Source organism: Canis aureus, chromosome 25 (genome assembly GCF_053574225.1).
Source record: "Canis aureus isolate CA01 chromosome 25, VMU_Caureus_v.1.0, whole genome shotgun sequence".
NCBI lineage: Eukaryota > Metazoa > Chordata > Mammalia > Carnivora > Canidae > Canis > Canis aureus.
The window spans coordinates 3,514,978-3,528,040 of NC_135635.1; the positions used below are offsets into that span (position 1 = coordinate 3,514,978).

Here is a 13,063-nt window from a genome sequence, read left to right on the forward strand (position 1 = left end):
TCGCCGGGGAGGGGCGCGAAGGGCGCGCCCCAGTGGCCGTGCACGGCCCGCCCCGGCCCCGCCCTCCAGGACGTCCCGTCGGGAAACCCGCGGCCCCGCGGAGCGGCTGCGGCTCTGCCTCGGCGGACAGGTAAGTGGCCGGAGCCGCCGGCGGCCCTCGCAGGCCCTCGCGACCGCCCCCGGGGCCCGCGACCCCGGCTCTCCGCTCCTCGGGACTTGCGCCCCACCTCGCCCCTCGCCGACCTTCTCCCCTCCACTTCCTCCTCCCCCCACCCCGTAGTGAAATGAAGGGGTTGGGCCAGACGGGTCCCCACGTGTCGTGGCGGCTTCAGCTCCTCCCTCGGCAGGACCCCCACCCCCCCCCACCTTTGCGCCTTCCTTAAAAGATGAATGAAAAAGCTCAGACCTCTGGCTCTTGGAGGGCTGGGTGGGTGGGAGAGGCACAAGCCATCGCAGCCCCTCCCGGGTGCTGCCGCCTTTCCCCCTCACCTGCCCTTGCCCCCCCCTCCCCCCCGCGCCCCTTCTGTTCCTCTTCTTGGGCCACCCCATGCGCTCTGCTACAGAAAATCTTTCAGAGACGTCTCTTCCTGCCAGTGCCACGTTGCTCCGGAATAGAGGTGCGGTCTCGGATGTCCTCTCTGGTTCTTGGGCCTTTTGGGAGTGGGAGCTCTGTGGTATTCTGGGAAGGGAGTCTCATGGCTCTTCATGCCTGTGACCGTCACCAACTTCCCGATTTCCCCGTCACTTGTTCCGACAAGCCCCAGGCTAGCCCAAAGGAGAAGCCATTTGTTACTTGCCCCCAGAGGTGGCTCATCATCCCAGACCCTGACTTCTGCAGAGGGTAGGACAGGACTGTCCCGTGTGTATGGGGAAAGGGGGGCTCAGTCTTCAGCAAAGCTTGAAACAGACCCCTTCTGTTGGCCAACACCTCTTAGCAGCAGTCCCAGGAAGGGTTTTAACGCTGCCCCTCCAGACCCACAAATGCAGTTTACATTTGTGCCTGGACGAGGTTAACAGCTCTAGACCCACCAAAGAACCTGGGGCTTCTGCTCATTTTACCAGAGATGTGTATGCGCTGCGCAGGCCCTCCCCCTCCCGGTCACAGGAAGGGCAAAACGCATGAGACAGGCAGATTCACGTGGTGGGTAGCACAAGGTAAGGTGAGGGCTTCAATATATACTTTGGCTCATATTCTCCTGCACAAGCCAGTATCAGCAGATACCTCCCTAGTTCCCGTTCCTCAACGATGCCATTCCTGTAGGACACAGAGGTAACAAGAGCAAACTAGCTTTGGGGACATCAGGCCAGAAAGGGCAGGACTGTGGAAGAGAAGAGTCCTCTGCTGGAGCCAGGAGAACCATGAAGGATCCCAGGCTACCCAAGACGGCCTCGTCCCTGGTCATCACTGCCCACAGTTGGCAGGACGGCTGACACCTACCCGCAGCAGCGTGGAAGGACTCACGCCTGCAAAGGGGAGATGCCGATGCATGTTGGATGCCGTCTGAGGTCAGAAACATCTCAGCCCCAGTTCAGCTGGGAGAAACCTGGAAAGGACAGATGACCAGAGGCTTAGTCCAGGTGGCCATGGCCTAGAACAGAAGTCAGGTATAGGAGGGGCAGCTAACCCTAGAACCCAGGGCCTCCCCTGCGGGGAGGCAGTTGAGAGTCACCAGGCAGCTGACTTGGCACTGTCACTAGTTTAGCTTCTAACCTTGGCCAAGTCGCATAAACACTCCCTGGGTGGGGCGCAGAGGAGAAGGCGTATAGGAAGGTGCCCTGGGAGAGCTCCGGGCAGCGGCCGGATAAGAGACAGTGCGGTGTCACGGGCTTTGGAGAGACGTGGGACTGAGTGCAGATTCTGCCGCTGTGACTTCCTTGCTTTGTGACCTTGATCAAGTTACATGACCTCCCCGTGCTTCGGTTTCCTTCTGTGTAAAATGGAAAACTTAACTGTCTCTTGACTTGCAACGGAGAGTGGTGCTATCGAAAGTGCTGGTGGTATCGCCCTCAGCCTCCTCGGGCCCATGCAGACCTCACCAGCTCTGGAAGCGAGGCTGAGCATCAGAGAGGGTGTCTGTGGGCTGGAGGGACCCAGCCAATGGCCATGCCAAAGACTTGGGTGAACTCAGTGCATCATACAGCCCTCTGTCCCCCTCTGGGAAAGCCCAAAACGTCCTTTCTCATTCAATGGGAATGAGAGCGAGGGTTTGAATAAATGAGGGGTCAAGTGCGGGGCACTGCCTGTCTCTGTGTTGAGTTCAATGCTCTAATTGTGCTGTGAAAAGGGCTCGCAGAGTGAACAAGGTTGGGTTCGGTCTGGGGAGGGGAAGGACTGTTAGAAGACTCTTTTGTGGCACCTGAGAGCCCCAGGGGGGCGGGTACCCTGTGCAACCTGGTCCTGGGCCCTAGGTAGGCTTGAAGGAAGGAAGAAACCCAATCCTTACCCTCAGCTCTACCTATAACAGAACAAAGGACAGACAGACCAAGGCAGTAGAGTAGCATGACCAAATTCTTCAGGGCTGTTGGGGTGCTACGAGGCTGAGGAGGCCAGGTGGGTCGGCCAGGAAAAGCATTCTGGAGGCTGAAGAGTGAGGACCAGGAAATTTGAGGACTGGGAAGGACAAAGCCAACAGGGTCTAGGCTACCCGAGTCTAGGCCTATTGGTTCTCTCCCTCTCTCACCAAATCTAATGGGGCAGTCCCACAAGGGGGAAGTGTGGGCAGTGGATCTCAGATACACCGCGACCGTGGGGGCAGTAGGATGGCCCTTAGTCTAGGAAGGATTCTTGGAGGAGAGTCAGGGGAAGAATTCCGAAGAGAAAAGAATGCAGCTGGTTTAGCGAGACTATGAGGGGGAAAGGTACGCCAGGGAGGGTTGGGAAGCCTTCCTCCCGGGCCCTGGTTCTGCTCCTGGCAATGTGCTAAAGGAGTCAGAAGACAGCTTTTCAGATTGTGGAAGGGAGAGGGGCCGAGGCAAAGGAGGCGGCCCCAGCTTCTGCTGATCCTCCAGATGTTGGGAGATAAGGATGCAGGCTCCGGAGGTGGTGACAGTTTGGAGAGAGAGGAAGAGGAGGATCCGAGGCCGGGAATGAATCAGCGGGCCCTGGGAGTGGGCGTGACGCGGCCTCGGAGTGGGGCAGGGCTGCCTCCAGGACTCCCAGGCCGCTGGCAGCACCCCGGAAATTGGGAAGGCCCCCCAGCTTAGAGGTGGGGCAGGTTGAGTGTGGGTGGTCCTGGGCGCCGGTCCTCCCGGGAGCCCCATGTGGGGTGAGAAGGGGGAAAGCCCCAGTTCTGCTGACTCCCCTCACCTCCCCCTCATCACACCTGGGGTCCAGCCCAAGCCTTCCGGAATACCCTTGGGGCTGGCCCCCCCCCACTCCTCCCCCCCACACTCCTCCTCCCCCCCCACCCCCCACGGAGGAGCTGCAGGTTCCAGGCTGCCTTCGAGAACAGTTGCACATCCCCGCCCCGCCCGGCGGGCCTGGAGGTCCTCCAGTGAAAGCCCTGGGAGCTCCGAACTCTGCTCGGGCCTATTATTCTGATTTTCAGTGGCTTTCGCAGCCTTGGAAGAAATCACCAGACATTTCCCGGCCGCGTGGCCTGCCCTGTTGTAGGTACACCTGTGAGCAAATTTGGGTTGAGTTTTTCCGTGGAATATCCGTGTTTGGGTAACCTAGGATTACTAGACTGTTCCGCAGACAAAATGAACCTAGATACCCGGGGGGAGGGGCGGTGGATAACTTGAGAGACTGGCTACAGAAATAACTTTTCAGTGCATCTTTCTGGGAAAACACGCCGCAGGACGGCAGCCTGAGTCTTGGTGGAAAGCTGAAAGGTCTTGAAGGTGTAATTAAGGGGAAAGTGAAAATCTCCCAGCGTTCTGTAATCAAAAGGGTCAGAGGGTGGGAGGAGGGAGGGGTTTGCAGGAGAGAATTTGCTATTCACTAGAACAGAGGAAGTGAAATGAGTGTTGTGTGTGATGCAGAAGTGCTGGTGACAAAGAAAGACTCCTCTGGCCCCGAAGGGCCTCTGGGTGCCCTCCCCCACCAGCAGCTCTGAAATCGACCTGTCCCCTTCCCAACATGATGTCTGGCTCCGCACACCTGCGCCCTGGGTGAGAACGGCGACAGTCATCACTTTTGGAAGAACCTGTAATTGAGCCGTAGTCTGAGTAACTTAAGCAAACATCCCTGTGGTGGTGTCGACTGCTTCCTTCCTGGCTGCCACGTCCCCGTCCCCGGAGGTGAGCAGCTTAGCTGATAAACAGAAAGAAACATTGTTACAAAAAAGGCCACCTGGCCAGCAAGGGCGTGTTCTCGGTGGCTGACTCTGGTTTTCACAAGAGCTGAAACTTCGCCTGCGACTTATAATTTTGTCACTGTTATAATTTAGTCACTGTTAGAGCGTCTGTCGTCCTAGATAGGATTTCGGGGAGGGCCGGGGCGGGGCGGGGAGGGGGCTGTATGACAGTGGAGTGGTGGGTGGTGGCGGCGGGGAGATTTGGGAAGACTCTCAAGAGCCGAACCCAATCCCCAGGCCCTCCCCGGGGACCTCCAAGAGGGAGGTAAGAGTGTGGGGACAGAGCAGCGGCCTGGGAGTCGGGGGACTGGCATCTACTCCTAATGATGTAATTCTGGAATATAGGTATGTCACACACACCCCACCCAGGAGTGGGGGGCCAGGGCTCTGCGGGGTGTCCACTGGTGCTTCGTGCCCAGCTTGCCTTCTGCTCCCCCATCACCAAGAACCACTAGGCGTGCGATACTAGAGAAGTCACCTAACAACACCCCCCCCCCCCCCCCCCCCCGGCCTCTCCTGTAAGGGCAGGGCGCTGGACTCAACAGACCCAGAGTAGCGCGCTGATGCACGAACAACAGAATATCGTGCAACTCCGGGGCTTGCTGTGTGTAAGTGCATTCAAGATCTTGTCCAGTGAAGCCAGGGCGTACCCTTGGAGCCCGGGACAGCTCGCTCTCGCCCCTTGGGCCTCATCTCATTTAACAAGAGTTCATGGAATAGCTCTTCCCTGAAAAACTTGGGCGAGATTTTGCGAGTGATAGAGAAGGTGAGAACGAGCTGCCCCTCTGGCCAGGTGGTCCCAACCGTGTAAGAGAGAGAACAGACTCCTCGGACACACCTGCAGGGAAGCCCGGACGCAGAAGGGGCTGGACAGGGGAGACATGAATTCTGCTGGGAGATCCGAGGGGGCTTCTGGAAGGAGGCGGGGATATAAAGGGGAGGGACTGCACTGCATCACTGGCTTTCAGACTTCGAAGTTTTTTTATTTATTTTTAAAAGATTTTATTTATTTAAAAAAAAAAAAAAAGATTTTATTTATTTATTCACGAGAGACAGAAAGAGAGGCAGAGACCTAAGCAGAGGGAGAAGTAGGTTCCAAGAGGGGAGCCTGATGCAGGACTTGATCCCAAGATCCCAGGATCACAACCTGAGCCAAAGGCAGACACTCAACCACCGAGCCACCAGGTGTCCCAAGTTTTATGAATTTTAAATAACGAAATTTTCATTTTAATTGTATATCACGATATGTTTCTCATCTCCACTGAGCGAGGACAAGCATTAAAATAAAAATTTGTTATTCAGAATTCATAAAAGTCAGGTAAAAGAAGTCTTAATAAAACTTCCAGATGATGTTTTTAAGTCTGTAGTATTTACACTTCTGAAGGTGTTAAAGCTTGAAACTGCTACGACTTTTGGTCTTATGCTCTACGTGCGTATATGTAATAACTGACCTGATATTTTAGCAAAACAATACTTACCCGTACTGCCTGCGATACACTTTGGTATTTTCTTTCTTGTTCTGTTCTATTCTGATCTTTTAAAGAACGTTTTTCATGCTGATTTGGAGCACTTTAAATTTATTCCACAATCCCACAATGGGTTCTAATCAGTGGTTGGGGAGACGCTGGGCTGGGTGAAACCTCAGTGAGAGAACATAAGTTTGTGCTCTGCCTCGTGGGGCCAGAGAAGCAGGTCCCATTTGTTCAATCTAGGAAAGCTTCCTGGAACAAGAGGTTTTCTGGTGTCCTCTTGGTACCGAACCCAAGGTGGTTCCATGTGGGGCAATCCCAAGGGTGGCTGGAGGAAAAAGAGTCGAGAATGAATGCTCAGCAGTAGCAGGAGGGGAGTGGATGAGGGCCATGCACACGTTGGCCCGAGGTCCTGGAGGTCCTGGAGGCCGGGTGGGGGAGCTGTCCGCGGCATTGAGCGGAGGACCCTGTGAACCTGACCGGTACTACCACCTACGGTAGGGGCTGCTCCTCTTCCAGGCTGGTGGAGGGCTGACTCCCCACCCTTGCTAACCACACTTCTGGGAATCTCCCACGCAGAGGTCAGGAATCCTTAATCCCAAAGTCTTCTGGCTTCCATCCCATCCTGCGTCCCTTCTCCCGGACTCTTGCCTATGGCCCACATGCTGAGCAAACAGAGACCTAGTCCCTACTGCCACGGCTAATCACAGGTGTCTCGTTTCATTTCAGGATGTGGTTAGTACCTTGAGGAACTGCAGACTCCAAAGAGCAAGGCTTAGACAGGCAGGCTGGATTGAGAGAGCAGACGCCTGGGAAGGACTCAGTTTAACCCTAGGTCTCTCTCTCTCCGGGGGAAATAAAAGGAGCAAAGGTGAAGCCCACTGCAAAGGACCACGAGGCAATGCCAGGACGAGGGAATTGGAGTGACCTGGCTGATTCTGAGTGAACCAGTCAGGGAGGCCATCCTAGCGGAGGTGAGTCTTGAGCACCTGGAAGCAGCTGGTGACTAAGCTGTTACCAGGTCTTTGTTTCCCACTGTGCTCCCTCTTCCTTGTTGGAGTGGGAAGGTAGACAGGAAGGATCAGGGAAGGTGCAGGGGGGTTCGACACTGCCCTGGCAAACACTTCCCCACTTTTCGGGCCCTGTTGTTTGTGCTTAGCTGGGGCAGTTCCAGAATTGAGGAATTGTCTGGCTCAACCCTTTGGGCTGGCGCAGCATAGCTCAACCTCTGGGGAGAAAATCTATCTCTACACTGAATCCCCATTCCCTCCTCGAAGCCTTCTTTAAGCCCAAAGAGACACCTGCCTCTCTCAACTTAGCACTTACCGTCTGTACTATTACTAAGTTTTAATTTTATTAATTTTTGAATAGGTAATGTAGTCAGGGTTCAAAGTACAGAAGGGTGTTCAGTGAAAGCTCTTTTTCCTGCTCCCGTCTCCTCCCTGGAACAGGTGCTACCTGGACCCGGTGCTAGCAGTTCTTATTCTCCAAATAGATCTTAAAATCCTTTGGGGTCGGGGCGCCTGGGTGGCTCGGTCAGTTGAGCATCTGCCTTCGGCTCAGGTCATGATCCCGGGGGCCTGGGATGGAGCCCTGCATCCGGCTCCCTGCTCAGCCAGGAGTCTGCTTCTCCCTCTCCTCCTGCACCTGTGCTATCTCAGTCACTATCTGTTTCTCTCTCTCAAATAAATAAAATCTTTTAAACCATATAAAAAAATTTTTTGATGCAAAAAATCTAAAAATAAACAAAAGATAAAATAAATCCCTTGGGGAGAGAAATTCTCTCCTGTCCCTCCGCGTCCCTGTGTCCCAGCTAGGGCAAATTCACCCATCCCGTCACCCAGGAGTGTTTTCCTGGCACCATGTGCTCCGTCCTCATCCACACCCCAACCTTCCTGGGTCAGACCGCCCCCTCCCCAGGTCCTGTCCTCTGGCCATCCAGCTGCCGACCAGATCCATCTCCTGGACACCCTCCACCAGCTGTCGTACTGTTTTCCTGTAATGCTGGCTAATCTTTTCTTTTCTTTTTTTTTAAGATTTTGTGTGTTATTCAGGAGAGACACAGAGAGGCCTAGACATAGGCAGAGGGAGAAGCAGGCTCCCTGCAGGGAGCCCGATTCGGGATCCCAGGATCAGGCCCTGGGCCAAAGGCAGCAGCTCAACCGCTGAGCCCCCCAGGCATCCCTCTGGCTAATCTTTTCTTGCTCCCATGCCTCAGGTCAAGGACAATCTCCAGGCCCACCGTCAGCTATCCTCTGCGACCCCACACTCCCTCCCACCCTACTACCAGCAGAGCCCTGCCTGGCCGAGCCATCTGCTGCCTCCAGGCCTTAGTCTGAGCCCTTCCCTCTGCCTGGAATGTGCTCACCTGGTCGGGCCAGGCCTCCTGGGGTCCGTGCTCAGCCCAGGCCCCTCCCTCCCTTCGCGGACCCCGCCCTCTCCCACTTTCTGAGTTTCCTGCCTCCCCTCCTGGGGCATGGGGCTGCCTGACTCCCTGGGTGATCGCCAGGTTAAATCTGACTTCCCAGCTCCACTAGACTTCAATTAAAAAAAAAAAAAAAAAAGAAAAGAAAATCTGACTTTCCCAATTGACTGTATGCAATTTGGAGGCTGGGTTTGTGTGGTCTCTGTCTCTCCCATTGAGATGAAGAAGACAGCTTCGTTTTTCTGAGCTGCTGCCTCGGCATTTTACAGTACGATAACCCTACGCACATCCAGAGCCTGGACATTTAGTTGAGCACTTGAGTTTAGAATACCTGCCGAAAGTTCTGGCTTTGCTTGTAGCGGGGCACCTTTTAAAATAACCACCTAGGGGGCCTCTGCGGGGCTTAGCGGTTGAGCGCCTGCCTTCGGCCCAGGGCGTGATCCTAGAGTTCCAGGATCGAGTCCCACGTCAGGCTCCCTGCATGGAGCCTGCTTCTCCCTCTGGCTGTGTCTCTGCCTCCCTCTCTGTCTGTGTCTCTCGTGGATGAATAAATAACATCTTAAAAAAAAAAAAACACCTAGGGGGCACCTGGGTGGCTCAGTCCATTAAGCGTCTGTTTTCGGCTCAGGTCAAGATCTTGGGGTCCTGGGATCGAGCCCCGAGTCCTGTTCCCTGCTCGGCCTCTGCCCCTCCTCATGCTCACGCCCCCTCTCTCGCTTGCTCTCTCAAATCAATCAATCTTTAACATAAAATAACCACTTAGAGTTAAGCCTGAGAAAAGTTGCTGACCTCTGTCCCAATCTCCTTTAAGTGTAGGTCCTAGCTGTCTATCTCTGTCTCCTGCCTGCTGGTGGCCCGGCTCCCAGGACTGCCCTCCCCACCCCCCCACCCCCTCCCCGGGTCACTGCGCCCCCTTGCTTCTGAGCTCCATAGGTAATAATAAATCTTGTGCCTCCGCTTCCTTTGTGTGGGTGTGTTGAAACTGGGCATTCAGTCAGAATGACCCCATGGGTTTCACTTCCCCAAAACGGGACGTCAGAGGCCGACGGAACTACCTGCGGATGCCATGCGGGTGGCTTGCGCCTCCTGATTCAGCAGGTCATAATCTGAATATTCGTAATTCAGTACATAAGCTCGCCCTTAACACACCCATGGGGAGAGTACCTGGCAGGTAGCAGGTATTCAGTCAACGCAGAACACACTTCCTCTCCCGTCTCCCAGACAACTGCTGATACAAAATAGTTGCTCGAAGAGATTTCGTTTCATTTGATTTTGATGATGCTGTTGAATCCGCTGTTATAACAGAAAACCACCTGTCTGGCCCTGCTGCCTCTTGAGATCATGACAGACGCCTGTTCCCCAGATCCGAGTGACTCCAGACACCAGGCTCCTCTCCGCAGGCAGGAAGGGGCTTGTGTGTTTAAACAACAGCATTAAGTAGCTCAACTGGCATTAACGTTAAACAAGACATGCCATGGGGGATGAATGTGGCTTTGGCCACGGACCAGGTACTCAAGGATAATTGCTGGGAAGCTGAGCAGGGATTTATTAGTTATAATAGTAGAAATAATTGATGGCATTTATTGAGGGCTTACTATGTACCGGGCACTCTGCTGAGCATTTTACGTGCATTATCTCTGATTTCATTCTCACTGCAACCCTGTGCATTAGGTATTAGTTACCCTCACCTTTTAAATGAAGAAATTGAGCCTTAGAGAGATGAACTACTTTATCTCAGGGTCACGTAGATGCTAATCATGGAAACTGATGCTTTTTGAGAACTCACCGTGTACAGAGACTACTAAACTTTTTCCATGAATTGTTTCACCGAACTGTAATACTTACAACACCCTAGAAGGTAGGTGCTTTATTACTAGAAGGGGCACAACTGGGATTTGTACCCAGGTCTCTTGCCACCAACATCTAGCGTGTAACCGATGAACCTTATGCTTCCAGAGTTCCCCACAGAAGTTTTCCAAGTACTCATCCTCTCATCCTTTGAGCCATGGGACTATGTGCCTGAGGGTGGAAGCTGATGAACATGTGATCCCATGTCTGTCTGAGATGTTGTTGTAGAAACTTAGGGTTTTTTAAATTAAATATGAGTAGGGCAGCCCCTGTGGCTCAGCGGTTTAGCGCCGCCTTCAGCCCAGGGCCTGATCCTGGAGCCCCGGGATCGAGTCCCACGTCGGGCTCCCTGCATGGAGCCTGCTTCTCCCTCTGCCTGTGTCTCTGCCTCTCTTTCTCTCTCTCTCTCTCTCTCTCTGTCTCTCATGAATAAATAAATAAAATATTTAAAAAATAATAATAAATTAAATATGAGTAGATACAGAAGAAATATGTAAGGGTGTAGAGAATAACAGTTCCACCATCCACTTAAGAAAAAATACTTTCAAATCTATTATGTGCCTCTATTCCCATACATTTTCCTCCCTCTTCAGATATTTAGGTTTTATTATTCTTTCAGGGGTTTTTTTCCTTCATTTTTCTTTATAGCTTTGCCACATATTCTTTTTTTTTTTTTTTAAGATTTTATTTATTTGAGAGAGAGCAAGAGCACATGCACAGAGGGAGAGGGAGAAGCAGACTACCCGTTGAGCAGGAAGCCCGATGCAGAACTCGATCCCAAGACCCTGGGATCGTGACCTGAGCTGAAGGCAGACATTTAACCCACTGAGCCACCCAGGTGCCCCACCACATATTCATTTTTGTGTTCATAAACAGTATATTTATTTTAAAAAAACAGTATATTTATTAGTTTTACAGGTTTTCGAATTTTCTATAAATGGATTCATACTCTATGTATCTTTCTGCAACCTTCTGTCTGGTCTCAGCAATTACCCCACACAGCTAGCTGCTTGTAGAAGTGGCTCGTTCTTTGTCACTGCTGTCAAGTACTCCGTGCTGGGGTATTTCATACTTGTTCATTCTGTGGATGGACATGGGATTGTTTCCAATTTTTGCCATTTTAGTCAGCGCTGCTAGAAACCTTCCTGTATATGCTCATATGCGCAGGAGTTCAGCTGGGGTATAAAACTCGTAGAATTGCAGCATCATGGGGTATGTACGTTTTTTTTCTTCTTACCAATTTTTTAAAAGATTTATTTATTTATGAGTTGAGAGAGATAAAGGAGAAGGGCAGAGGGAGAGAGAGAGAATCTCAAGCAGACTCCCCACTGAGCGTGGAGCCTGACATGAGGCTCGATCTCACAACCCTGAGATCAGGACCTGAGCCAAAAACCAAGAGTCAGAGGCTTAAGCAACTGAGCCCCCCTGGGTGCTCCTGGGTGTGTACAGTTTACATTTTGCTTGATAATGCCAAATTGTTTCCTAAAGTGTTGCGTCGATTAAACCTCTTCATGCAGGGTTTCGGCATTGGGTAATCCTAGATCCATAGTGTCACAATCTTAGAGCAGGAAAGAAACACTGAGACTGGTTTCCTTATTTTACAGATAGAGGAAATTTAGGCACAGAAAAGTTAAGCGACCGGGCCAAGGTGTTGTCACCACTCATCAGAGCCCCAACTCAAGTCCCCTGGCTCCCTCCACACCTCTGCCTTGGCTCATTTCTCTCTCTCATCTCTTCCCTTCCCAGGCTGAGGCCCCAAGGCGTGACCACCACAACACATCAAGCTACTTCCAAGGCCGGGCCCCGCACGCAGAGCTGACCCAGCCAGGGTCCCCGTCGGCTCCCGAGGATGCGGCTCCTCCGCAGACGCCACATGCCCCTGCGCCTGGCCATGGTGGGCAGTGCCTTTGTGCTCTTCCTCTTCATCCTGCACAGGGATGTAAGCAGCACGGAACAGGCCACAGAGAAACCGTGGCTGAGGTCTTTGGTGAGCCAGAAAGACCACGTCCTGGACCTCATGCTGGGAGCCGTGAACAACCTTAGAGATTCGATGCCCAAGCTCCAGATCAGGGCTCCGGAGCCCCAGGAGACCTCGGTCTCCACAAACCAGTCCTGTCTTCCTGGCTTCTATACGCCAGCTGAGCTGAAGCCCTTCTGGGAACGGCCACCACAGGATCCCAACAGCCCTGGGGCAGATGGGAAGGCATTCCAGAAGGACAAGTGGACCCACCAGGAGACCCAGGAGAAGGAAGAAGGCTATAAGAAGCACTGCTTCAATGCCTTTGCCAGCGATCGGATCTCCCTGCAGAGGGCGCTGGGGCCAGACACCCGACCCCCCGAGTAAGTAGCCCCCACGTCCTGGGGTGAGGCCAGGGCTCTGCCAAAGAGGGGGTGGTATGGTCATGGCCATGGGCCAAATGCCAGGTAAAGAGCTGATGCTCATTTTAGGATACAGGCAGGGCTTTGCTCTAACCCCTCCCTTCTTTGCCTGACCTTATCCTCGGGGTTGGTGTCGTGGTCAGGCCCGGGGCCCAGGGAGACTGTGGCAGTAAAATGACAAATTATGAAATTATGCTTGTGAAGGTGACAGGATACAGAAGGAGGAGCTCAGGGCTTGGGAGCAGGCCCTGGCAGGAGGGCACCTGGGAGGCCTTGCCCTCCGCGGAGCCTGTGGGACTCTGCTGCTGAGCTGCTGAGCAAAAGGCATTTCCTGACAACGGCCTGGAAGGCCAGGACCGTCCCCACGCTCCCGGGCTCCTTCCGTGAAGGGCCCACAGGAGCACGAGTTCATCCCACCTCTATTTGAAGCCCTTTGTCCTTACTCTCTTGGGCTGCGAACCAGCACCCGGACGTCTGAGCCACCTCACCCCGAGGCCGGCCGTGCTGTGCTGCCCCTGTCCTCGGTGTGTCCTCAGGGATTTTGTCTTTCCCAACTCCAGAGTCCACCCTTTCTGGCCTTTCCTTGCGTGGCCGCCCCTTTCCCCGAGCTCATGATTCCTTCCGTAGGGCCGTGAACCCGGGGA

At 53.5% G+C, this 13,063-nt stretch overlaps 1 protein-coding gene across 3 annotated transcripts in view; it reads left to right on the top strand.

Annotated features, from left to right (window-relative positions):
* The first annotated feature begins 22 nt into the window (after positions 1–22).
* GALNT6 (polypeptide N-acetylgalactosaminyltransferase 6) overlaps positions 23–13,063 on the top strand; it is a 35,613-nt gene continuing 22,572 nt past the window's right edge. The window contains exons 1-3 of one of the 3 annotated variants that reach the window (XM_077870001.1): positions 23–130; positions 6,497–6,741; positions 11,787–12,380. In XM_077870001.1, coding sequence (XP_077726127.1) covers positions 11,890–12,380 — 491 coding nt within the window. In that variant the 5' untranslated portion in view covers positions 23–130; positions 6,497–6,741; positions 11,787–11,889. Of the gene's footprint in view, positions 131–3,984; positions 4,243–6,496; positions 6,742–11,786; positions 12,381–13,063 lie in introns of those variants that run through there. The other 2 variants (XM_077870002.1, XM_077870003.1) reach the window with 2 other exon arrangements.